At 48.3% G+C, this 27,547-nt stretch overlaps 1 protein-coding gene across 6 annotated transcripts in view; it reads right to left on the bottom strand.

The window, feature by feature from the left end:
• Positions 1-27,547, bottom strand: part of LOC147701649 (immunoglobulin superfamily member 1-like) — a 932,114-nt gene that overhangs the window by 432,076 nt on the left and 472,491 nt on the right. For 5 of the 6 annotated variants that reach the window (XM_086930282.1, XM_086930278.1, XM_086930277.1 and 2 more), the window contains 2 exons: positions 15,543-15,830; positions 14,928-15,209 (listed from right to left, as the gene is read on the bottom strand). In XM_086930282.1, coding sequence (XP_086786408.1) covers positions 14,928-15,209; positions 15,543-15,830 — 570 coding nt within the window. The remainder of the gene's footprint in view (positions 1-14,927; positions 15,210-15,542; positions 15,831-27,547) is intronic. The other variant, XM_086930279.1, reaches the window with a different exon arrangement.

Below are 27,547 nucleotides of genomic sequence, written 5' to 3'. Positions count from 1 at the left end.
ATCAAGATTGGGGAAAGGCACCGCTGGGGGCAACCAGGGCACTACATCAACAGTTAAGGTACTCCCCGAACTGGTCATGGCTAATACCTGTTCTGCCATAACATTTATATCTTCAGAACCATTCATATCAAGGAGTACAGTTTTGTCCAAACAGGGAAGCACATTAATATCAGATACATCAAGCTTAACTGTAGTGCCCACATCACCCACGAACATTTTCTTTGATCCCTCATCCCCCCCGAACAGATGGCATCAATCACAATCTTCTAGACCGCTAAAGATGTCAAACCTGTTGAAAGTTTCTAGGGGGGTGAAGGGTTGTAGGTGATCCATACTTCCATTCTGGGGATTATGAATTTTGGGCATTACATAGTTCCATACCCTAGGATCTAAAGTTTCCACCGGGTGTGGTGCTTGGTACGTGTTATTTATGTTCTGAAGTGATGAAGAGTGCAAAACATGATGGATACTAGCAGCGTCCTGGACGCTTGAATAATTATTTTGCTGTAAATGCTGTATACGCTGTGGAGGGCAGTGCTGAGGTGGGTGATATTGAGATGAAAACACCAAAGATCTAGGATAAAAGTAGGTAAGTGGTTTGGGAATTATTGTATTATTAGAGGCACCCAACTGCCAGTTCAAAATGAACTGGACTGCATTCGGGTCTCGAAAATTCACAACCACTATATCTCCTTCGATATCTTTGGGTTTGCCCCCTAGCCATTCTAGACGTCGAACATGGGCGATATCCCCATTGATGTGGTTTGCAATAGGCCTGTAAATGCTCAGCCAATGCATAATTTTGTTTTTTAATTGGGCAAAACCCTCCCGCTTGTTTGGACCAAGCACAGGCACCCCTGTTAAAATTACCACATAGGGTACAGCCTCTGGGGGAAGTTCGGGTAAGGGAGTCCTTCTAGGTTTACCCCAGGTATGTCTAGTTTCTCCCACCTCCCTCACTGGTTTTCTCAGAAGTGTTTTATTACTAGTGTTGTCAATAGTCTTATTTATGACACTTATAGCTGGTTGATCAACAATTTTAGTTTGAGAGGGCTTGGGAGGAGAATGATGATGGACCAGTGCTGTTACTGTTTTCCCCATGGGTTTTACGGTAGGTGCAGTCGTGGATGGAATTGTAGTACTGTTTGGGGTGTGTGTAGACACATGAGCAGGGGTCGATGTTGGTTTTGTAGTGATATTCTGATGTTTTTTGCCTACATTGTTCCGACCAGGATCGATTACAACATCCTTACATCCTAATACATGTTCAATCTTACACAGCCTACTTTCTACTTCCATCAGCCTCTCAATGATACTTGCAGAGTATGATTTAATCAAACTCTCTATATCTAATAGGGTCACAGAACCTTTGTTTACTATTGATACATTCGCAACATCATTAGTGTCCATACTATGCTCTTGGACTAGATGTGGGTTAGGCTGGGATAATGATAAAGGCGGTATAGTGCTCCCTTCTGATTCAACATTAGAATTATGTGATACCTTTGGGGCAGTGATTGCCTTTTTACCAAAGTCTCTACAACTCAACTTTGGTTGCAACAGGTCCCTCCTTCTTCGCTGTTTCTTAATAGGCGGTGGGCCATAGCGTTTCTCCTGGGGAATTTGTTTTGCAGCCCTGCTACGTGATGTAGTTACCAATAGCAAGTTATCCTCTTTTGGCGTACATTCACTAATGTCTTTAGATGATGCAGATGCAGAAGATGCAGTTGGCCTGGTCAATTCTAATGAAGTTGACACATTAGGTGTGAGCACAGCTACTTTTAGTTCCAAGGGGTCAGAGTCTAATAGATTGATCAATTCACCAGATGTTGTTTCGGTGACAATGTCAATCAACCCTATGACGGGGGATGTTGGCAAGAGAATAGACCCATTCTTCATATTTTCAATCGAGCGGCGACGATCCGCTCGCTTCTCTGCCAAAGTACTTTCCCTAGCAACGTCGGTTGTGGATTTTGAGAAGTACTTGTCTAAAGTGCCATTCAACAGTACTCCCGCTTTATCAGACATGGGCTGTTCTGGTATAACTAGAGACATTTACGGGCGGATGGTGGTGCACGCAACCAAAATAGATCAATGTTGTTAGCAAACAGTACCTGAGGGCAAAGAGCAATGCGCCCGGTCCGGTTTTCCTCGGTTCTCGGAGGGTCTCAGAGGGTCCGCCCTTAGTCCGGGCTTCGTCCCGGGATATGTCCCGCACACGCGTCCCGCTTACGCGTGAGTGCGCCAAATCCTAAACGTTCTCTGAAAAGGGGGGCGGAGACACGGGAAGAGGCGGCAGGTGTGCTCGCTGGGTCACGCACAGCCTGCCGGACCTCGCAGTCCCGCTCTCCTTGGCAGCAGCTCTCCCACTCGCAGATTTCCAAGTCCAGTAGGGCTCCAAAACGGCCAGCAGCAACACAGGAACACAACCTCCTTAGCGAGCCACTCACCTTGAAGTGATTTGATCAATTAATGCCAATTTCCCAATACCCAGCTCCCAACCTCCCTTTTCATTTGCAGATTAGCCTTAACAATTACAGATTAACTTGTTGTAGTGTACATTTGAATTTTTTTCAGGCCAGCAAGTATCCTGAGAGGAAGGCTTGATTTTGATTAGCTCAGCTGCCTGTCTGGCGTTCATTTTACAGAACAGGAAACACACAATGACACTATGAAGTATTTAATTTAAACTATTGAAATTCAGCGTCCCACAGTGATTGTCACTACTTCTGCTACTAGAGAGGACTAACCAAAAAACGAATTAACCTTAATATCTGCATATAGTTTGGAGCCCCTGCTGTTCTAATTCCCTGTTCTGCGTTGCAGCCCTTGTCTGTTTCACCCAGATGCAAGCGGATGAGAAAGCAGGTTAGCGGGTGAGAGGGTGTAAGACATCGAAAGTGGATGTCACTCCCTAAGGATGGTGAGTTTGCAGCTGTGCAGGCTGCATTGCCAAGGCAAAGCTTTGTGCAGCCTTGTGTGTGAATATGAAGCACAGACCTTCCTCGGAGTATGTTTAATAACAGACTTAAATTCTGCTGGACCGGTAAATATGCATTACAACACTCCATGATGCCTTTCACACACAATGCTTCATTTTAAGAAAACAAGGAAACCCGAAAGGGGCCTTTGGACCAAGGGTCATATACTTATTAAAAGGAACAACGATCCTAAGGAGTTGCAATGTAGACGAAAAATAGCAATATAGACCACAATAAGTACTATATTTACCTCCAAAACCCAGCTGGGCAAGGAGTATTTTATTTTCAGGAATAACAAAAGATTAATTGACCCAGAGGGTCAATTAGATAGGGCACAATTCTGTACCTATCCCAAGAACATAGAAAAAACCATAGATTAAGAGAAGGGGTAAGTTGAAAGAAAAAGGTTTTACAGGCAAGTAGAAATTTCTTTGGAGCCAGAGAGTGGCTTGCGAATTAAATGAAAAATTCCGCAAATCTCAATCAACAGTGTATACAACTTAATATGTACAATGATTTACATGTCACACTGTTTTTAGAGCGTCATCGTTTCGATCCCTATTGCTCCTAATGAAACGGGATCATCATCAGGACTGTTTTAAATCACTGCCTGTTTACAATACGAACGCCTATGAGAGTGAAGAAGGGAGAAAAAATGAAGAAACAACATGGGGCATCCGCCTGAAATCGTAAGGTTAAAGAGCATTTAGCCAGGTTTAGGTGTCAATTATAATTTAAATTTAAAATAAAGGCCACTTTTGGCTGCATCTCATAGTGAATTATCTTAGATAACGGTGAGTTGTGATGTCATCTCGTGGTTTAATATACATGCGTGCATTTTCATTTAGCACAGTGGAAAAACGGCGCGGTGACTTGGTGATCAGGTGGTCATTCATTTCTTGGTTTTGTTCAATAGTGCATAATAGGGTGGGTGGTGACATCTCTGGTCCGAGGTAAACGAAGAAATGACTTTGGGGTGCTCGTGACAGTGCTGAACCAGTGAATTCCAATTTTGGATCGCCTAATTGTGATCCTGATTGCCAGGCGAAGTTTTGGGAGGATTGCAGTCGACGTGGGTGAAGTGGGGTGGTGGTGAACGTGGATGAGAAACGCACTGACCTACCAAGTCTTAAGAGGCTTGGTTTGGCGTGGGACTGCCCACGGGCAGTTGCCGGTCTGGCTGAAAGTTATTAAAGGGGTAGCTCTAATCATGCAATTGAAGTTATTGCTAGAGCCGGGGATAATTACCTTAACGGGTTCTGGATCAGGGTTGTGAGGGCGCGATTGTTCCTTTTTTGGAGGGATTTTATTTACTCCATTTCTGTTAAGGCTCTGAGAGCGGGGTGCTGTATGGTAAGAAATTGTTTTTACCATTAGTAACGGGCACTTCATGGTCTGGGTTGGCGTGACTAATAAGTGAAGATGGATGCTTACCTTGCTTCAATTGGAAGCAGCAGCGGGTGGGAGACAGGAACACGAGGGTCTTCTCCCTTTTGGTTAGCGGAGTGAAATAGCTCCTTGGATTTGGTCCGCAAGCTCGATGCTAAATAGTGAAAATCACATTTAGAGCGGCCTTTTCATAGTTGGGGTGAAGGAGTCCGGTGGAATTTGGAAACAAGCTTACCTAACTTCTCAGTGGAAGCGGCGGTTGGTGGGTGGAAGAAACACAATGGTCTTCTCCCTCTTCGATGGCAGCGCAAATCCGCTGTGCAGGTGTGCCTCGTTGGTTGGACATTTAAGCCCGGTGAGGTGCCAAAACTAAGGGAGGACTAGGCACAGCTTCCTTATGTTTGGCGGCCATGATGGAGTGGTGGAATTGGCTGGGAAGATGTGCAACTGGGTTGTGTTGCAGTCGCCATGATAGATTGGGCAGCCCAAAATTAGTTTACCACAACGAGGGCGCATCAAGAAAGCTCAGAGATGGGTCAACCCCCCGGGGGTACGGAGGACCAGGAACAACTATTACCAATGGTTACACAGATTCCCTCCACAACTGACACCATTCCCATTTTTAATCTTACCACTCACTTGCTGGCGCAAGATGAACTCTCCCTCCTTAAAAAAGGCCTCACTTTTGTTCCTACTGTGGCACCTAACTTTATGGAGTTACACACCGAACTCCTAAGATTCTTCAGGCACGTTCGCTTGAAGGCATTTTTCCAAATTCACCCATCGCCAGAAGTAAATGCACAGACTCCTTTTCGCCCTCCTTCAACCTTTTTACCATCTGCGAGTCTAATACCACCAGAAGTAATTACATTCAAGAAACTGGTGCTTAAAGACCTCACGAGCATGAAACAACAAAAAAGGTTTATACCATATAACATCACACTCAAAGAAAAACAAGCCATCTGTTCCTTGAAAAATAATGACTCAATCGTGATTAAAAGTGCAGACAAGGGGGGTGGAATTGTCATACAGGAGCTTGACTCTTACACATCTGAAATCCAAAGACAACTAGACAACACAGACCACTACCTTAGGCTCGCATCTAACCCGACCAAGGTACTTCAGGAACTCATACGTAAGGTAACAACAGAGGCAGTATCAGAAGGCTTCCTGACTAAAAAATAATTCAACTATCTAAATGTGAAAAGTCCCAGGACCCCGGTAATATATACTTTACCTAAGATTCACAAGAATCTGAACACCCCCCCAGGCCGCCCAATTGTATCGGCATGAGGTTCTATACTGGAACCCTTAGGGGCATTTGTTGATTTCTTTATAAAAGAATTTGTCCACCCAACAGCTTGCTATGTACGTGACTCCATGTCCATGATCAACCTGATCGAGCACCATCCCTTTAATCCCCAAACCGATACCCTGTGCACCATGGACGTGGAGTCTCTGTATACTAATATCGCGCAAACAGCGGCTCTGCTTGTTATACAGAGGACTTTAGACAGTCGCCCACGACCACATGCCATTCCCACATCCTTTATTTGCAAATTACTGGAAATCTACCTGACCAGAAATTTCTTCACGTTCCAAGGCCTCTTTTATCAGCAAATTAAGGGGACCTCGATGGGCGCGATTTTTGCCCCAAACCTTGCCATATTGTTCATGGACGAAATAGAAAGGCAGGTAATTCTGCTACCCTATAATCCCTTTTTCTCCGGTGTCATCATGTGGCGCAGATACATTGATGACATCTTCATGATATGGAGATTAGACATCAATGTACTGCGCCACTTTTTACACTGGATGAATAACAACTGTTTGGGACTCCAATTCACCTCCACATCTGATAAGACTTCCATAAATTTCTTGGATTTAACAATCTTTCATCAGGAAGGCGAATTGCTTACAAGGCTATTTAGAAAACCCACCGAGAGAAACACCCTGTTAGAATACTCGAGTAATCACCCCAGAGCATTGAGGGACTCTTTACCATTTTCCCAATTCCTACGAATCAGGCAAAACTGTTCCCAGAGGGAGGATTATTTTAGAGAAAGTACTATCCTGGCCAATAAACTCAAAGACAGGGGATACCCGAAGAAAATTGTAAAAAACGCCCTGAAAAGGGCCTGGTACCGCCCACGTGAGACACTCCTTGTTCCAAACCCAAAGAAAAACATGGACAGAATAGCATGTGTCACAGCTTTCTCTCCCATCTCCAACAATCTGAGAAAAATGATTCTAAAACACTGGCCGGTGATTAATGCAGGCATTCTAGAAATCGAGCGCCCCATTTTTGCTTTCAGAAAACGTAAGAATGTTAAGGACCATCTGGTTTGCGCAGCGCTCCCCAGTCCTAACCACTCTTCTACTCTTGAGACGGCATGGGGTCTGTCCCCCATAGTTGGACATGTCAAATGTGGTGGATGCACAGTTTGTAATTTAACAATTGAAGGCAAAACGTTTGTGTTCAACAATGTCACCTTTAAATGTAACACTCTCACAAACTGTAACACAAGCAATGTAATTTATCTCATCCAATGTCCTTGCAACAAAAACTATGTTGGCCAAACCTCACAAAAAATTAAGAGAGCATAGGAGCCGCATCAGGTGTCGGACGCCAAATGCCCCACTGGTCGAACACTTACTGGAGGCAAATCATGATGAGGACGACATTCGGTGGACTGTTTTAAAAGCATTGAAACTCCCCCAGAGAGGGGGCAGCATGTCCAGTCTCCTTAACAAAGAAGAGTTGAAGTGCATAATACTGCTGGACTCTATTCGCAATGGACTGAACCGGACAGAGGATTGGACTTCGCTAATCTAAATGTCTATTGATGCGCAGCCACGTTAAGACTTGTTCACATTCTCTCTGAAAACCAGAAAAGCCTTGAGGCGTGAAGAAATTGATACAGAACTAACTAACTTTGAAAGTCTTACTACTACCAATTTTAATTGTTTTATAATCCAATGTGTATGAATGTAGAGCACTAAAGGCCCTCACTCGTCACGGCTATGAGCACTATAAGCCACGACAGAGCACTGTCCGATGTTAAACTAATTTTGGGCTGCCCAATCTATCATGGCGACTGCAAAACAACCCAGTTGCACATCTTCCCAGCCAATTCCACCACTCCATCATGGCCGCCAAACATAAGGAAGCTGTGCCTAGTCCTCCCTTAGGTTTGGCACCTCACCGGCCTTAAATGTCCAACCAACGAGGCACACCTGCACAGCGGATTTGCGCTGCCATCGAAGAGGGAGAAGACCATCGTGTTTCTTCCTCCCTCCAACCGCCGCTTCCACTGAGAAGTTAGGTAAGCTTGTTTCCAAATTCCCCCGGACTCCTTCACCCCAACTATGAAAAGGCCGCTCTAAATGTGATTTTCACTATTTAGCATCGAGCTTGCGGACCAAATCCAAGGAGCTATTTCACTCCGCTAACCAAAAGGGAGAAGACCCTCGTGTTCCTGTCTCTCACCCGCCGCTGCTTCCAATTGAAGCAAGGTAAGCATCCATCTTTACCTATTAGTCACGCCAACCCAGACCATGAAGTGCCCGTTCCTAATGGTAAAAACAATTTCTTACCATACAGCACCCCGCTCTCAGAGCCTTAACAGAAATGGAGTAAATAAAATCCCTCCAACAAGGAACAATCGCGCCCTCACGACCCTGATCCAGAACCCGTGAAGGTAATTATCCCCGGCTCTAGCAATAACTTCAATTGCATGATTAGAGCTACCCCTTTAATCACTTTCAGACAGACCGGCAACTGCCCGTAGGCAGTCCCACGCCAAACCAAGCCTCTTAAGGACTTGGTAGGTCAGTGCGTTTCTCATCCACGTTCACCACCACCCCACTTCACCCACGTCGACTGCAATCCTCCCAAAACTTCGCCTGGCAATCAGGATCACAATTAGGCGATCCAAAATTGGAATTCACTGGTTCACCACCGTCACGAGCACCCCAAAGTCATTTCTTCGTTTACCTCGGACCAGAGATGTCACCACCCACCCTATTATGCACTATTGAACAAAACCAAGAAATGAATGACCACCTGATCCCCAAGTCACCGCGCCGTTTTTTCACTGTGCTAAATGAAAATGCACGCATGTATATTAAACCACGAGATGACATCACAACTCACCGTTATCTCAGATAATTCACTATGAGATGCAGCCAAAAGTGGCCTTTATTTTAAATTTAAATTATAATTGACACCTAAACCTTGCTAAATGCTCTTTAACCTTACGATTTCAGGCGGATGCCTCATGTTGTTTCTTCATTTTTTCTCCCTTCTTCACTCTCACAGGCGTTCGTATTGTAAACAGGCAGTGATTTAAAACAGTCCTGATGATGATCCCGTTTCATTAGGAGCAATAGGAATCGAAACGTTGACGCTCTAAAAACAGTGTGACATGTAAATCATTGTACATATTAAGTTGTATACACTGTTGATTGAGATTTGCGGAATTTTTCATTTAATTCGCAAGCCACTCTCTGGCTCCAAAGAAATTTCTACTTGCCTGTAAAACCTTTTTCTTTCAACTTACCCCTTCTCTTAATCTATGGTTTTTCTATGTTTTCGGGATAGGTACAGGATTGTGCCCTATCTAATTGACCCTCTAGGTCAATTAATCTTTTGTTATTCCTGAAAATAAAATACTCCTTGCTCGGCTGGGTTTTGGAGGTAAATATAGTACTTATTGTGTTCTATATTGCTATTTTTCGTCTACATTGCAACTCCTTAGGACCGTTGTTCCTTTTAATATATATTTTCACACACAATGCAGCACCCAAAATCTTGTCCATAGTCGAAGATTGCCCTTTGTTGCAAACCATGTTTGAAAAGCCCAAACACGTAAGCCCAATCAACCGGAGCCCTAACTTCCATGTTGCAGACCATGTTTATGAAGAGCTGATAGGTAGCTGAATCACCTGCTCCCATCATTAATGAAAGTAATTGAGGAAAGTGCTGAGCCTTCCTTGCTAGAAAATTGATTAAGCAAACTTCCGGCAGGTAAATCGGCGCACAATCAGGCTACCTTTGTTCCGTCTTCCTACCATCCTTTATAAAGAGAGTGTGTTGGAGAGAGAAAACAGCGAGTGAAAATGAGAGAGCGACTGACAGGTCAAGGGCAGTGCAGGGTAGGAAGAAAAAGACAGGATGAAAGATTAAAGGGAGCCCGACACTACAGCAAGTAAATAAAACAACACTCACCCTCAGGAGTCTTCCAATCAGTGCACTTCAACAGGCCACGATGGCATTTTCAATGATGAGGCCCAGCTGCTACAGCTCATAAAAATCATCTCTCAGGCCATCTCAGCGGGCGCTAAACAGAAAACACATGACGTGCAGAAGCATGCGCTGTGTAACTGTTTGGAGCATGCTCAGGATGAATCCATGGTGATGTGTGAAATTAGTTTTGGCATGTGGATTTAGATTAAAGTTGCTTTGTCTACAGTAGTCAATTTCGCCTCCAGGGCCAGACTCACATCAAAGTTCAGCCTCAGATTTGTAACAATGTTAAGCAAGATTGGTGGCTTTTCCTTAACACTGAAGTCATTCTCCCCCCGCTCACTATTTCTGTCTCCAGGGCCGGACTGGGAATCACAACCGGCCCTGGCAAAGTGCTCGGGCGCCCCCCCCTGCCCCCTACCCACTTGGGGGGGTTGGAGTAGCCCCAGAGCTCTTTTCCGGGGCGGTTTTCGGCTGATTTGGTACAGGGCCGATTTTGCCGCTATGCTGCAAAAACGGCCCTGTAACAACTTGGGCCACCAGGGGGCCAAAACCGGCTCCCATCTGTGCGGCGCACCCGGGGATTGCCCGGTGCCCGCTATGGCCAGTCCGGCCCTGTCTGTCTCTCAAAGCAGCGACTTCTTTTAATTTCTTTGGCTGTCTGCCCTTTCAAATGAACACTGACACCTAAAAATTTGGAGCTCTAAATGTAGGTTCCCCTTAAGAAGTCCTCATTCTTTGTAAGATCCACTAGTGCATAGCATGCCTATGGTTGGCAAAGCCACTCCAGGTGCACTGAGAGGCCCCTCGGGTGGCTCACAGTCCTCAAGCTGTCAAATTCCACGCTGTTCAAATAGCCCTGTCCTCTCCTTCGCTGATGTCAGAGAGACTATTGCATTTGGGATGCAATGCAAAGGCCCCCTCACTATTTTCACTCTTCTTAAACAGGTTGGGAGACAACTCCAGGGCAAGCTATTTGTTAGGGGCTCGGTTTCCCTGACTGCAGGCACTTTCATCTAGGTGCACGAAATGTGCCCAGAGAATCGCTGTGAAGTAAGGAAACCCGGCTTCGGACAGCGAGTAAATGAGCCTGAGACGGTTGGAACTGGATATGCGCTTTCAAGAGCCAAGAAGTTATTTACAGAAAGACCAAATTCAAATTAGCGAAGCATATTTTTTTGTGCTTCTTTGTCAGGGAACTCTGCAGTAGCACCTTTCGTGATTTCCTGAGTAAGCGGGAAAAATGAGCACGCCCAGCTGGAAGGTTTCAACTTCGTCGCTGGTGAACTCGCTTGCCAAAAGGTTCGCCCGTTGCGCTTTACAACACCAGGGGCCTACCACAGCAACAGATGAGGCTCTCGGCCTGCAAGCAGTCACGGCCAGCAAGACGGGAGGGGGGGTTCGCGCGGGTGTGGGGGAGAGTGGGACAGTAATTAAAATAAAATGTAAACTAAACTTACCTTAATACCTTCCTTCCACTTCTTCCTCCAGATCACACGCCACCTCTCCTGCTGCTGCCGGCCAGGCGTTAACCTAGGCAGCCTCCGTCACGCTCCCCTCAGCCAATCACAACGCTGCAATGGCATCATTGTGATTGGAGGCGGGCGGGCAGCACCCGGCTGAGCACCTTTAGGCCAGGAAGCCATTTTCTCTATGTAGGTGCAGCCTACATAGAGAAAAAGAGAGAGTGCCCTACTGCGCATGACTGGTTTGGTCAGCCCTGGGGACTGAACAAACAGTCCGCACCAAAGACAGTGGGCTAGCCACGCCTCCCCTGCACTCAAGGAGGAACGCCCACCCGCCCGCCCCCAACCAGGCACTCCAGGCACTTCTGCTTTCTCGTCGTGCGAGAAGCAGAAATATGAAATGGTAGTTTTACAATTTCATGTTTCTGCTTCTCTCATTGTGAGAAAGCAGTGGGGCAATGCCCTCACACCCCAATGGAGGAGCCACCACTGCTTACATGTGCATTTCCCCATGCAGTTTCACCACGGTTGCTTGACGTTGCCTCTCTTGTGGCAACCCTTGTTTCACCAAACCAGGACGTTTGAGCCACTCTACATCCACCTGAGGTATTTACCAACCACCAGTACCCTCCCATCTTCTCTTTGTTTCACTCTTGGGCTACTTAGTTACTAACCCTTCTCTCTCTCTCTCTCCTTCCCTCTAAAAAGCACTACTTTAAAATTATTGACCATTGTCCTGATGATGACCTGAAATCAATCAGGTTCAAACGTCGTTGACTACCCAGCTAAAAACATTGGCGCTGTTTTGGTCATTTTTACTTGTCTTGAATGATAAATATCTACTTTGTATATTATAGCCTTATAGTCCGCTGTAGATGGCTATACCGGCTATTAAAGACCCTCTCCAGCGTTAAAGTCCCGAGGCGAAGGCAAGGGCCTTTAACATGGGAGAGGGACCTTATTAGCCAGTATAGCCCAGCTACGCAGGGCTATAAGGCTACTAGAACATTCTGCCAGTTTAGGGCAGAATGTTCTAACAAAAAAAAAAGGCTTATGGGAGCGTGAGGGGATTGGAATCCCCTCAGGCTCCCTGATGCCCTTGTTCACAGCCAGAGCTGTGAACAAAGAAACATTGGAATGTTGGAGCTCCAGGCTTATACTATAGCCTTATAGCCCGCCATAGAGGGCTATACCGGCTATTAAAGGCTCTCTCCAGCGTTAACAAGGGAGAGGGACTTTAATAGCCGGTATAGCCCAACTACTAAGGGCTATTAGACTATTAGAACATTCTGCCACTAGAGGGCAGAATAGTCTAACAAAAAATAACAAAGCCTTATGGGAGCGTGAGGGGATTGGAATCCCCTCAGGCTCCTTGAAGCCTTTGTTCACAGCCAGAGCTGTGATCAAAGAAACATTGGAATGTTGGAGCTCCAGGCTTATACCAGCCATTATAGGCCCGGAGCACTCCATTGTTTTTAATGGAGCTACCAACATTCCAATGTTCTAATATAGCCTTATAGCCCGCCGTAGCGGGCTATACCGGCTATTAAAGACCCGCTGAATCGTTAAAGGCCAGAGCCGAAGGCGAGGGACTTTAACGAAACAGCGGGACTTTAATAGCCGTATAGCCCTGCTACGAAGGACTATAAGGCTATTAGAACATTCTGCCACTAGAGGGCAGAATGTTCTAACAAATTAAACAAAGGGTTCTCGAAGCTCGAGGGAATATAAATCCCCTCGAACTTCGAGAAGCCATTGTAGAACATTGGAATGTTGCTCTGCGGGCCTTTACCGGCCCGTAGAAGCAGGTAGCACTCCATTGTCTGCAATGGAGCTCCCAACATTCCTATGTTCTAAAAACCCTTATTTGCATTATTTTGACCACAGTACTATTGTCACTCTGTTCGCTGTTTACGCTGTTATCCTAACCCTTGTGTCACTGCACTGCTCACTATCACTAGCATATACAGTGCTCACTTTGTGTGTTAATGTTCACTGTTTATCAATCTGCACTGTAGTGCTGTTATAACTACACACACATAATAACTCCTTTTCTTTACCATCCCCGTTGTGGTCTCCCTTTCTTTATCCCCTTCCCGCTGTAATCTACAACGCGTTTTTTTGTCTTCGTCCTAATTAAATGCCTTCCAGTTGAGAAATTGACGTATGTTACAAACTTTACCCGGTCTCACCTGAGTTAACGGGTTATACTCCATTAAACTGTTTCTTTCCAACATTCCCGGCAGCGCTGTCCAGCACCAAAACCTTCTGAAATGAGGCCCCAATTGTTTGCACCATTTTTAAGGCCAGCTATTTTATGGTCTCAAAAAACTGCCTAAAACTGGAGTTAGAGGCAGTTTTTTTGGTTTGCACCATGCAAGGAATTTGTTGTAAATATCGCAAAGAGGAGTTAACAGCAGTTTTTGCACGGGAACGTCTACCTTGCATCTCATTTTCGTTAAGTCCTGCTAACAAAAGTGGCGATCCTAAAAATTCAAGTTTACCCCGGAAAACTGCCGCTAACTGCGGTTAGCAACAACTTGTAAATACGGAGATAAAAAAAAGCAGGTGAAGAAAGAGAGGGTTGAGGTAGGACATACAGACATTGAAAGAGAGAGCGTGGCAAGCGACAAAAGAGATATAGAGAGATGAAGAAACAGAGTCAAAGATAGGCAAGCCACACTTAAGAGAGGGAAAGTAGAAGACTGTTCTATAGAAGAGACAGGCAGGAAGAGGGGAAAAACTGGAAAATGAAGGTTATACAAGAAAATACTAAATCAGCAGAGAAAGGGGAAGTGAGGCGGACAGAGCTGACGAGCTAGGCAAAGGAAGAAGGAATTACATGCAGAGAGAAAGTGGTGAGAACATGGGAAAAATTAAGAGAAGCCCAGAAAGTGTGAGAGAGACTGAAAGAGAGAAAGAAAGAATGAAAGTGGAAGAATCAAAGAAAAATAGGATGAACCAAGAAATGTAAAATACAAACACAGGCAAAGAAGAGGGAAAGGACGTCAGAGCGAGGAATTGTCAATAAGAAAGAAGGAAAGACATAAATATGGGAGGCGAGGATATAAACACGAGATAGGCAGGTACATGTCTTAAAGAAAGAGAAACATAAAAAGAGATCATGCGACCAGAAACACAAAATAAAGCGAGAAAACGAAAGCGAGTGTCTGACCCAACCTCATGCCCTTTTCACATGGTTCATGCAACCCGAAATCCCCCCTCCCGCCGCCCCATGTGTTGCCTGGAATAGAGTCCAAAACAACCCTTTGTAGGATAGAATAGCAGGATATCACTCGCTACACTTGCTTGCACATCCGGGAAAGTAAAGGGATTTGAGGAACAAATTCTTACAAAAAATAAAAGTGTGAGCGTCTCAAGAGATTAATTTTCTGTGGATAATGTGTGGCATCTTCAATGCTTAAAATCTGAGTAATGTCTCCTTCCTACAAATGGTGCAGGCGTGTTTCCTGCTGTTCACCTGTTCTTATATAGATCAACTGCCATCACTACCCCTAGTTGGAGTGAAAAGACCGCCCGGTGGTTGGCAGGTCTGTAAATGAGGTAGAAAAGATGTGGGATATATTCCTTCCTCTTACAAACCCTTCCTCCATTCTTCACACGCTCCAGCCTGGCACGCGCTGCCCTCTCTGACGCTCGCGCGAATCTTGCGCTCTGGTTAGACCCGCCAAAGTGACAGAACAACCCTGTGTGTTCAGTGTGAGCCGCGAGGAGCTACGAGCGTTAGACTGGAGCAGGCCAAAAGAAGTGAGTGTCAAAAACATAGAGTTGTTTTACAGGAAAGGAGAGAGATGAAGTAAAGTCACAGCATCACATTGTTACCGAGGACTCTAATCTGGAAGGAGTCACTGGGATCAGACCACACGGCCGCTCCGTATAAGGAATGATAACGGCACTCATAGCGCCCTTCATCCTTCTCTCGGACTCCGCTGATGACGAACACGGCCTCGCTTCCAGGGGGGTCCACTTGACGGTAAATGTTACCTCCTTTGTATAGAAAAAATCTCATGTTCGGATACTCCGATGTACAGCTTATGGTCAGAGTTCCTCCTTTGGCGACCAGGCTCCCGGGGCTCAACACAACCGATGGATTCGGATAGAAATCTGTGATGAGAGGAAAACAAACAAACATAAAGGCCAGAAACTAACCATCTTCTCCTCCCCAGTACACACCGCACCCCAGCTTGTCCCAGTTATCGCTGCGCACGGAGCTTTTCTCTGAAACCTCGGTTGGGCCCGTCTTTTATGGCTTCACCCTATAGGAAGGATTCGTCGCCCTCTGAGCCCCCAGCATTGCGATATCTGTGTGGAAATCTAACGAGCTCGAGTTTCCCTAACTAAAGAGGACACAAGCTGAATACAAAATAACCCTCTAAATCGAGAGGCGCGCACGACACGAAAGCAGCGGAAGACACAAAAGAACACCTCAGCTCTCACCTCGGAGCGTTACCTCGACGGTGTCACTGAAGTCAGACGCAATGCGGTTGGCTCCTTTGGAATAGTACCGGCAGTAATATCTCCCCTCGTGCCCCGAGTTTACATCAGTGAAGTGGAAGACGGCCTCGGCCCCAGGAGGGTCTTGTGGAGGGCGAGGGATTCCACCTCCACTCAGAGCAAATCTCATATCTCTGTACTGTGCAGCAGCCGCACAGCTCAAGGTCAGGTTTCCTCCTCTCACGGTCGCGCTCCCGGAGGTGATCCGAAGGGTCGGTTTCGGTAAGAGTCCTGAAACACAATAAAAGAAGACACGTTCACCACAATGTACAAAAGGACAACATGGGACCCACTCCCACTTCCCTCCTCTTCGCTCCCGCCCCCGATGGCATCTTTACCTCCCACCACTTCGGGTCATTACTAATCTTGGATCAAATGTTCAAATGTCTCTTACTTACCACAAGTCTCCATTCTGTGATTCTACTCGCACGAAAAATGTCCTAATATTGGCCCAACGCCAGTAACTATGTAATCGTTGTGCACCCGAGAAACACCAGCTTAATAGTATAATACTGGTACTTGTGAAACGACCAATCTTGGTTGTTTCGTGTAATATAATACAAACTTTTAGACTAGATACGTGGTATAAAAATTACACAATTGCTTTCATGTTATGCATTTCGGGGTGACGGTGAAGACGCATATCATGTTCCCCTTCAGGAGTATCTGTGGCCTGCCTCTCTGATTCCTGATCACTTGTCTTTGGCTCTTAGCTTTGCTCCGCCTCCACCCTTTTTCGGGCTGTTAATCGAGTTTCCGCATCTTTAGGCTGTGTCAGGTTTGTACTCAATTGTGACTTTGGTCTGTCCCCTAGTCTCACATCCACACATGGCTATTGATTCTATGTCAGGACTGGACGAGAGCATTAAGTATCATCTTTCTTCACTTTATGTCTCAGCTGCTCTTGCGAAGTGCACCTTTTTAACAGTAACAAGCATTAGCAATGCCAATAGGCCTGGAGTGTGAATGAAAGTACCTAATGTGTCATTGATGGGTTTAGGTACTCAACAACGTATCATTCATGCACTTTGTCACTCATCTTTACTTTCATGAATCTATTCACACATCCACTGATTGATTCATGCATTCACCCTCTGTTAGAAATGGCATTTCTGCATGGGTAAGGCTTGCGCCAAAGCCAGGCAGAAACCACCACTTTAGTCAGGGCAAGGGAGTTACACATCGAAGATAACCCCTGCTCACCGCCTTGGTAGCTTGGCACGAGCAGTCAGGCTTTTTCGAGAGGCAATGTGTAAAGCGTTTGCGCAACACACACAAACAGCAGCAACACACTAGGCACACCACAAAAGACACTCCACACAAGGTTATATGAAAAATAGCCTTTGTATTATCCAAAACACATTAGAATCATAATCACACAATATACACTGTGCCAACTGTCACTAGGCAATATTTACAGGGGATTATATACAGGACAGGGCCAATGAGGCCGATGTCAGAACCTTTAGAAAGCACTAGTAGTACAAATATCACAACCAGTAACTACTGGTACAATAATGACCTCAGCATCAGGTCACATTAGCATTAGGCAGAGAACACATTATGCACAAATCACAAGCATAAACACATTATGCAATATCTGTAGGCATGAACAGCTTATGCATAAACATCCTAACATAAACACATTATGTCATAGGCATCACAATAGGCATAGACACATTAGGAATAAGCCACATTAGGAATAAACACATTATGCCTAAAACTTGAGTACTGCACCCCAGTACCACAGATAAAGTGCACACAGCACCTTAACAGACACACTGAAATGACCCCAGATGAACTGGCCTTCTCTGGGGCCCAAATGCTCTTTGTCCTAAATGTCAGGGCTCGTAGCTGCCAATGCAGCAAAATCACGGTGCGCAATGCGCTGGGGTAGAGGAGTGTATCTCACTCCCTCATCATGAGAAAGGAAAAATAATGCCCCACATTGTAGCTGCCCGCTCTCTCTCGTGGTGCAGCTGGAAACTAGGCCTTGGCACCTCTGTTTCCCCTAAGTCCCCACTAGAACTCTACCACAATTGTCCCCAATGTGTCAGCTGCCCGCTCTCTCTCACGGTGCAGCTGTGATCATGAGGCCTGGTACCACTGTGCCCTTTTGAGCCCCACTCCAGGACTCCTAAATACAAACTGGCCCCGGGACTCTCCAATACAAACTGCTCCCCAACAAGGAATTCAGCCTCAGCACTTCAGTGTCCCATGAGTCCCTCTCGTCAGGACTCTAGCAATCACAGTGACCCCTGCACCGGGACGCCTCCGGTGTGGCTCACGCACCAAAAAAAAAAAGGCTCACGTACAGCCCCACTCACCGGGGTTGGTTCTTCTGACTGAATCCACGACACACCGTCCTGTTTGGGACACCGGTCTCACTCCTGCATCTACCGGAGGCCAGAAAGCTCCAATTCCATGACTCCTCCCTCGATCAGGCTTCCACAAAACCTGACTTCCGAGGCTCTCTTGCAGTCACCGGAGGGGTCTTGCTCTGTCTCGACTTGGCCAATTCCGAGGGGCTCTCTCCAGCTCACTGGAGCCCTGCCCAGGCCCAGGCTACAACGTCCTGACTCAAGTAGCACCACACGGGGCTCTGGCATCGTCTCTCCTGCCGGCCCGCCTACAACCAGGCGAGTCCCACCTGACTTCTGTTTTTGCCGTTCTCTGTGGCGGCTTCACTCCGGGAGGCACTATGAGGCGGGGTAGGCTCCCGCTTTGGTTTTGATCTGCACCAAATGCGGAGTGGGCACCCGCTCCACAAATAATGGTACCAGCATGAGGGGTGGGCTCCCGCTAGACAAATAAAGGCACCATCCTGCGGGTGGGTTCCCGCTTCTCGCAACATAAAGGTGGGGTGGGCTCCCACCAATAAACGCACACCATTGTGGGATAGGCTCCCTTTCTTCTAAGCAGTGGCAATGCAGGCTGGGCTCCAACTCCTTCCAGCAACTCAGGGTAATCTCTACGCTCGGGATTCCCTCTGCAGGCACTTCGCAGCACAGTGCTGCACAGCCCCACATTCCTCCTTTCCTGGAATCTGGATACAGTGCTTCACAAGGCGCTAGGGGCCACAGCTCCAAAGAACAAAGTTTCAGGGGCACAAGGCCAGACCCAGGCAGGCCAGCTCACAGGGCCCTCCAGAAGGGAGGCAGTCCCTCATGAAGGTACCTCCTGAAGCCCAGCAGCAGCTAGTCCTCAGAAGCACAAGGAAGCACACTTTTCATGAGGTCACAGCCCCAATATTTATACACCACTTTTGCTTTGTCTGTCCTGGCACAGGGCTTGGGCAAATCCAGCCTCAACTCGTTCTGGGGGGTGTGGAGCACTTTGTTTACAGGGCTCCCACCCTCCTTTGTCAGGTTGGGGCTGTCATCGGCAACACCACAGGTGGGCGGAGCCAGCATTCACCTAGGCAGGCACAGACCTATTCAGGGTCAGGGGACTACTCCTCCCACTACTCCAATTGCAGATCTCCTATTCAGCCTAGCACTGACTCACCCTTCCCTCCCTGGAGCCACACACACCTCACCAATCTCTGTCACTCCAAAGGCAGACATGCAATCCACATCAGACAGGCAGACACATAGCACCAAGAAATGCCTACTTCTTGAAGTGGCATTTCTAAAATAGCGATAATAAATCTGCGCACACTATAGTGCAGTATTTATTATTACTATTCCCACCATAACAAACTTGACCCCGCTCCTCCTCTCATATCAGGAATAACCACTGAAACACTTATCAGGGAATCCCCAATGCATTCCTATGGGAGGGCAGCCTCACAGCAGTGAGAAACCAAAATGGCTGTGTGTTACTACCAGGACATGTCACACACTTAAGGTACATGTCCTACCTTCTACCTACAATTCACCCTGCCCATAGGGCTAGCTAGGGCCTACCTTAGGGGAGACTGACATGCAGTAAAAGGGGGGTCACAGACATGGCACACACTTTAGGTGCCACGTAATAGCGGCAGTAACACTGCACACACAGGCCCTGCAATGGCAGAGGACTGAGACGGGTTGAAAAGCTACTTCGGTGGGTGGCGCAACCAGCGCGGCAAGCCCACCAGCAGCATTTAATTTACCAGCTCTGGGTATCTGAGATACCACTTTACAAGGGACTGACAGGTAAATTAAATAAGCCAAACAGGTGTAGACCAATCTTTAAAAAAAATAACATTTTAATTTCTTTTTATTAACATTCATCGACATAAACCATACAATACAGTGGAATCAGGATTATCATATGCAGTGACAACAATAGGCAATCACTAAGTATAACTTTATACTGTAGGGACAATCTACGAGTGAGGGCATCATCCTGCTCAATACTACGCGGTGGAAGGCACATGTCCCCTCCATATGCGTTCCATGGGCTCCAGATTCGAGAAAATTTTTTGGGGCAACCCCGGGCTACATAGACCGTCTTCTCCCCGTGCATGCAACAATCAAGATCTTTTTTCCAGGCCTCTACGGTGGGTGGCTGCACCGCTCCCCATAATTGTTCAATGTTCCTCCTTGCAACATTAACCCCAGTGTAACCCCCTGTGTGTGATGTTTATTCAGATCTATAGGCTTCCATATGTTCAGAAGGCACCTACGTGCCTCCGGGTGAAGGACTACAGTGAGCACGTTACTTATTATATTGTGTATTTTTCTCCAGTAGGATTGCATATGCTCGCATTCCCATATAATGTGCATGAAGGTGCCTAAGTTGCCGCACCTTACCCTACACTCTCCTCCTTCAGCCCTTTCCATCTGTACCAGTCTGGGGCCTGTAACATATACTCTATGGAGACTTTTGAGCTGTACCAGCCTAAGTACTGCCGGGATTGCTACCACTCTCGGAGAAGACTCTGCCTCGTGCCATTCTTCATCATCCAATTCGATACCATCTCATACCCATTTCTCCCATAGGGTTTGGAGGGGGTCTGTCATATTGTTTATTAACTTCTTATATATTAATGCTATAGTTTTCTCCGGGCAGGTGACCATCCAGCACTCTATCTTCCAGCGGGGAGGACTCAGGGGGGAAGAGCCCTATGGGAGAAGCAAATGCAGTGCAATGGCGGGCTTGTTTGTATCGAAAAAGTTCTGTGTCGACTAGCTCTTGTTGTTGCTATAGAGTGGTAAAGGACTTCACTTCTCCCTCCTCCCACATGTCTTTATCATGTAAGATTCCAATCAGGTCCCACCTATCGAATCTGTCCGATTTCCATAGGCAACCCAGCCTCTCGGAGTCCCACAAGGGAGTTTCTAAAGTCAGTTTATATCCCCACCCGAGGGATTTAGATACAACATGCTAGACTTCTACCGAGTGTTTGGTAGTGCCTGTCAGATGGAATTGGCCAGGTTTGGAGTAGAGTGCTCAATTGAAATTCCCGCCTGGGAGGAACCAACTATCCATATTATATCCAGGGTCATCTGGGCTACCATAGGTGCCATGATTGACGGCTGCAAGGTGTGCAGTCCAATAATATTTCTGGATGTCTCGGAGGCTAATGCCTCCCTCGTATCAGTTTAATGTGAGCTTGTTTAGGGCAATGCGTGGTTTCCCATCTCTTAGCAAGTCCCGCAGGAGGCCCTCAATTTCTTTAAAATATGTCAGGTCCACAGGAGCTAACACATTTTGCAAGGCATACAAGAAACAGGGTAAGGACATCATTTTGAAAAGAGCTTCTTTGCCCAAGAGTGACAGGGGATGAGACTTCCAACTAGCTATGTCCTATTTCAACCTCAATAACGGAGGGAGAAGATTGTGATTGTATCGGAGTGTTTGGTCTAAGGAGATGAATATTCCCAAATATTTGAAGCCCACAGCGCTAATCTGTATTGTGCAGCCTCGTGGTGGGTCTCCCTGAAGGACGTAGAGATGGGACTGATTCCAATTGATGGAAAACCCGGAATATCTGCAGAAAACTGCAAGAATGTCCAGGACTGACCCCAGGGACCTCTTGGGGGAGGCCAGATACAATAGTATGTTGTCCGCATAAAGCGAAATGCTGTCTTCCCAATCAGGAGACCAATGCAGTCCTCCTATTACTGGGTCCCTCCGGATCCAAACCACCAGTGGTTCCAAGGCCAAGGCAAACAGGAGAGGTGAAAGCGGACATCACTGATGGGTTCCTCGACTCAAGGTAAACGTGTCTGATCTTTTGTTATTGACTACAACTTGCGTCATGGGCCTATTATACAAGAGGCGTGCCCATTGAATGAAGCGTGGACCAAACCCCATTTTTGTGAGTACGGCCAGGAGATGGGACCATTCGACAGTATCAAATGCCATGGTCGCATCCAAGGATACAATTATGGCTGATTCGCGGATCGTGGCTGCTCTACCCAGAACTCCATGGACTCTACGCAGGTTCAGTGCTGTGTTTAGGTGCGGCATAAAGCCTGATTTATCCGGGTGCACCAGGCTTGTTATATTTTTAACTAGGCGATTAGCCAGGACCTAGGCAAGAATTTTGGGTTCCAAGTTGAGGAGCGAGTGCGGTCTGTATGATGCGAAGTCATTTTTGGTTTTACCCTCCTTATGAATGGTGACTATGGTGGCCACTCTTTGATCTATTGGCAGTATCCCCTTTTCCTTGCTTTCATCAAACATTCCTTTTAAATAGGGTGTTAACTTGTCGGGCCTGAGTTTATGCAGCTCAATAGGAATGCCGTTTGGGCCAAGGGCTTTTTCTGAGTTCAACGATCTGATTGCCTGTGCTATTTCGTCCGTCGTTAATGTACTGTCTAGAAAATCATGGTCCTCTGCAGAGAGGGTGGGGAGCGTTATGCCTTGCAAGAGCTCGGAAGAGTCATTTTATTTCATTTCATGAAGCGTTATTCGGTTCAAATAGATGACCATAAAAGCACAGACAGAATACAAAATGTTAAAAAAGGAATCAAAACTATTATTACATATTTCATAAAATCATATCATATCAGATGTGGTTATTTACATTAAAATAGACATATCTAACCAATTGATCAAAATTTCAGTTAAAAAATCATACTTTTCCTAGCGTTGATGCACTGATTTAAGAACGTCGCAGTATAAAAACAAATGTCTGCCGATTCCAAGTTAAAAATTAAAATCATAGCATGTGTAACTGTACGTACTCCGTATTTAACAAACATGAGTCTTCTTCAATGAATGGTGCCCCCGTAGTGTACACCTCACTAAAGTGTCTAGCAAATCGTTTTGCGATATCCTGTGGGTCTGTTATGGAAGGGCTACCTGTATCCCTGAGTTCTGGAACCAGCCAGCTCATCCACTCTCTGTTATCAAGCCAGGCCATGAGTTTCCCTGCCTTATCCCCCAGGTCATATGTTCTTCTGAGTTTTTTCCTCCCTAGGACTTTAGCCCTGTCGGTCACTAGGGCTCCATATCCGTCTTGCTTAAGTTGCAGCACATGAAGCCTCTCTGGCGTGGCCTCAGTTCCCATTTCCCCTTCTAGTCGATAGATCTATTCCTCAATTTCTTAGATCTCTTTCCGTTTGCCTTTCTTCTGTCCAGATATTAGACATTGGGCCTGGCCCTTGATCACTAATTTCAAGGCTTTCCATAGAGTGTGGGAGGAGTCCACTGTCCCCTTGTTTTCTCAAAAGTAGTTGTCCATGGCTTTGACGAGACCCTACGGATTATGGGGTCCCAGAGTTACCAAGGGCTTATCGGGGCAAGTATCCCCACTCTTACTTGGTTGAGGACCATGTGTACCCACACCGGGGAGTGATCAGAAATGCCCCTGGCTAAGTGCTGAATTTCACAAATGTGCGCTATTTGTGGGCCAGGGACTAGGATACAGTTTATCCGGAAAAGGCTATGATGACCCCCGGAGTGGAAAGTTTGTTGTATTTTGTCAGGGTTATGTGTTCTCTACCCGTCAGCCAATCCCAGGGCCTCAATAAAGTCTGGCAGCAAATGAGAAGAGGGCCCTATTTCACGTGGGGGCTGGCGGTCCAGCGTACCTGAAACCAGAGTTGAAGTCGCCATCAAGTACTAGTAGACGTTACGGCACTGAAAGCAAGATGGCGCCCAGGTCTTTAAATGTGGTAGTCTATAGGCCAGGTGGTATGTAGACTGACATGAGTGTTATGGTGCCCCCTTCCCATGAGCCCGTAACTCCTATGTACCTGCCCCTATCATCTGTCCACGTGGAACTTATGATGAGGGGGAACCAATCAATCAATCAATCAAGGCATTTGTATAGCGCACTACTCACCCAGAGGGTCTCAAGGCGCTAGGGGGTGGGGGGGGTCTGCTACTGCTCGAACAGCCAGGTCTTGAGTTGTTTCCTGAAGGCGAGGTGGTCCTGGGTCTGGCGGAGGTGGGTCGGGAGGGATTTCCATGTCTTGGCGGCGAGGTAGGAGAAGGACCGTCCCCCTGTGGTGGCTCTTCGGATGCGGGGGATGGTGGCGAGGGCGTGGCCGGTCGATCGAAGCTGGTGTTTGGGAGCGTAGAAGTTGAGGCGGCTGTTGAGGTATCCTGGGCCTTGGTTGTGTAGGGCTTTGTGTGCGTGGGTGAGGAGACGGAAGGTGATTCTCTTGTTGACCGGGAGCCAGTGCAGGTCTCTCAGGTGTCCGGAGATGTGGCTGCGATGGGGGATGTGCAGGATGAGTCGTGCTGAGGCGTTCTGGATCCGCTGGAGTCTCTTCTGGAGTTTGGCGGTGGTTCCGGGGTAGAGGGAGTTGCCGTAGTCCAGCCGGTTGGTGACGAGGGCCTGGGTAACCGTCTTCCTGGTCTCGGTGGGGATCCACCGGAAGATCTTACCTAGCATGCGCAGGATGTTGAAGCACGACGAGGAGACGGCGTTGACTTGTCTGGTCATGGAGAGGGAGGAGTCCAGGATGAAGCCCAGGTTCCATGCGTGGTCTGTTGGTTGGGGTGCGCTGCCTAGGGCGGGGGGCCACCAGGAGTCATCCCAGGCGGAGGGTGAGGATCCCAGGATGAGGACTTCCGTCTTGTCCGAGTTCAGTTTCAGGCGACTGTTCTTCATCCATTCGGCTACCTCTTTCATCCCTTCGTGAAGGTTGGCTCTGGCGGTGGCGGGGTCTTTGATGAGGGAGAGGATCAGCTGGGTGTCGTCGGCGTAGGAGATGATGTTGAGGGTGTGCTGGCGTGTGATGTCTGCAAGGGGGCTCATGTAGACGTTGAAGAGGGTTGGACTGAGCGAGGACCCTTGAGGAACGCCGCAGATGACTTCGGTGGCTTCAGATCTGAACGGGGGGAGGCGGACTCTCTGTGTCCTTCCGGCAAGGAAGGAGATGATCCATTCCAGTGCCTTCTCCTGGATTCCGACGTTGCTGAGTCGCTGCACTAGTGTACGGTGGCAGACAGTGTCGAAGGCCGCGTAGAGGTCTAGGAGGATGAGGGCCGCTGTTTCTCCGTTGTCAAGCAGTGCTCGGATGTCATTGGTGGCTGCGATCAGGGCGGTCTCGGTGCTGTGGTTGGCTCGGAAGCCAGACTGCGAGAGGTCGAAGGATCCGTTCGTCTCGAGGAAGGCGGCCAGCTGCTTGTTGACGGTCTTCTCGATGACTTTTGCAGGGAACGGGAGCAGCGAGATGGGGCGGTAGTTCTTGAGGTCGGTTGGGTCGGCTGATGGCTTCTTTAGTGGAGCGCTGAGTTTGGCGTGCTTCCAGCTCTCCCGGAAGGTCACGGTGTCGAAGGAGGTGTTGATGATGTCCCGCAGGTGGGGTGCGATGACAACGTCGGCCTTGTTGAAGACGTGGTGAGGGCAGGGGTCGGTCGGAGATCCAGAGTGGATGGAGTTCATCGTGTCGACGGTATCTTCGATGCTGATCGGGGTCCAGGCGCGGAGGGTGGTGGTGGGGGGCGGTGGTTCGGTCGTGGCGTGCGTCGGTTGAGTGCTGGAACTGTAGTGTATGTCCGCGATCTTGTTGTGGAAGTAGGAGGCGACGGAGTTGCAGAGGTCTTGCGAAGGGGTGATGTCGTTGTTTCCGGCGTTGGGGTTGGAGAGCTCTTTGACGATGTTGAAGAGTTCCTTGCTGTTGTGTGTGTTGTTGTCCAGTCGTTCCTTGAATGCAGTTTTCTTGGTTGTGTGGATGAGTTGGTGGTGTTTTCGGGTGGCGAGCTTGAGGGCAGTCATGTTGTCAGGTGTTGAGTCTCTGCGCCAGGTTCTCTCGAGGGCTCTGCAGTTCTTCTTGGAGCTCTTGAGTTCGTCGGTGAACCATGGGGCTTTCTTGCTGCCGGGTCTGCTAGGCGGGGTCCTCAGGGGGGCGAGGTCGTCTGCGCAGTCGCTGATCCATTTTGTGAGGTTGGTGGCCGCTTGGCTGGGGTTCGTTGCGCTGGTGGGTGGGTTCTTGCTCAGGGAAGTCGCGAGCTGGACGGCTGTGAGCTTGTTCCAGCTTCTGCGTGCAACCTGTTGCTGTTGGTGGGGGATCGTGGTCCTTTTGAAGCTGAAGTGGACGCAGCTGTGGTCCGTCCAGTGGAGTCCGGTGGCGTGGCTGAAGGCGATGTCCTTGCTGGATGAGAAGACTGGGTCGAGTGTGTGTCCGGCGTAGTGGGTGGGGGGTGGTCACCAGCTGCTTGAGTCCGAGGTTTGCGAGGTTGTCCAGCAGGGTGGTGGTGTTGCGGTCGTTGTTGTTCTCCAGGTGGAAGTTGAGGTCCCCGAGGAGGATGTAGTCAGCGAAGGAGAGGGCGTGCGGGCTGATGAAGTCGGCAATGTCTTCGCTGAATTGTGTGCGTGGTCCCGGGGGTCTGTAGATGAGGGTGCCTCTGAGGGTGGTCTTGGGGTTGATGTGGACCTGGAAGTGCAGGTGCTCGGCGGGTGCGAGGGTGTCGTAGGTGTTGGTCGTGATGCGGATGGTGTTCCTGTGGATGATGGCGATGCCTCCTCGGGTCTGGTTGATGCGGTCCCTTCGGATGATCTTATAGCCGTCTGGGATGGCGATGGCGATGTCGGGCGCTGAAGAGGCGTTCATCCAGGTTTCCGTGAGGAAGGCGACGTCTGGTGAAGTAGTGTCGAGCAGGTTCCAGAGCTCGATGGCGTGTCTGTGGACGGAGCGGGTGTTGAGCAGGATGCACTTTAGGTGGCTGCTGCTGTTGCTCGTCTTGGTCTTGGTCGGTGCAGGAGTAGTGCAGGTCCGGATGCAGGTGAACTTGCAGGAGTGGCAGCAGAAGGGTCCGTGGGTGCGTCTCGGGGTGGCTCGGTAGCAACCCGGGGTTCGGCCGGCGTTGAGTGCGTAGAGTTCGGTGGCGTCATAGGTCCGGCGGGTGGGCTGGTGTCTGCGGGAGCCAGGGGTCCTGGCACTGGGCGCGGTCCAGGCGCGGATGGGCGCAGACGGTCTTACCTTTGGCGCACCTTCGGCGCGCTTCGGGCGCGCCCGCTGCGCGTCTGCACGGTCGCCATACCTGGCGAAGTGTGAGGGAGGGAGGAGCTGGGAGGCGGGGAGCGGGGAGGGTACACAAAGGAAAGGGGTGTGGCCGCTGGCACGGCGGCGGGAAGCGGGGAGCGGGGCGGGGGGCACAGGGGAAAAACGGGGAGGAAAAGTGAATTAAATCGCAGGCTCAGGGGGAGAAAACACGAACAACAGTGGACAATGCAGTGACAGAAAAATGCAAACACAGTTGAAAAATTAGCGCGGCAGCACACAGGCGGGGAGAGCGATCCCGCTGGGGCAGCGGGGGCGGGGAAGAGGCAGCAGGCTCAGCGAGGCTGAGAGAGGCAGCGAGCAGGGGGCACACGCAGCAGCTGGTGGCCGTGCGGTGCGGGGGTGTCCTGGGAGCAGGAGCAGGGAGCAGGAATGAGTTTTTCATCATAATACTAATGCCTTGTGAGCTAGTTGTGAACCCGGCATGCACTACCATTTTGTATCCCCATCAGTGCATTGTCCTACAGGAGTTTCCTACCAAGTGCGTTTCCTGAAGCATGACAATGTCGGGGCCTGCCTTTTAATATATTGAAGGACCACACTGCGTTTGATTTT

Source organism: Lissotriton vulgaris, chromosome 7, assembly GCF_964263255.1.
Source record: "Lissotriton vulgaris chromosome 7, aLisVul1.2, whole genome shotgun sequence".
NCBI classification, from domain to species: Eukaryota; Metazoa; Chordata; class Amphibia; order Caudata; family Salamandridae; genus Lissotriton; species Lissotriton vulgaris.
This window is presented reverse-complemented; position numbering and strand designations above follow the sequence as displayed.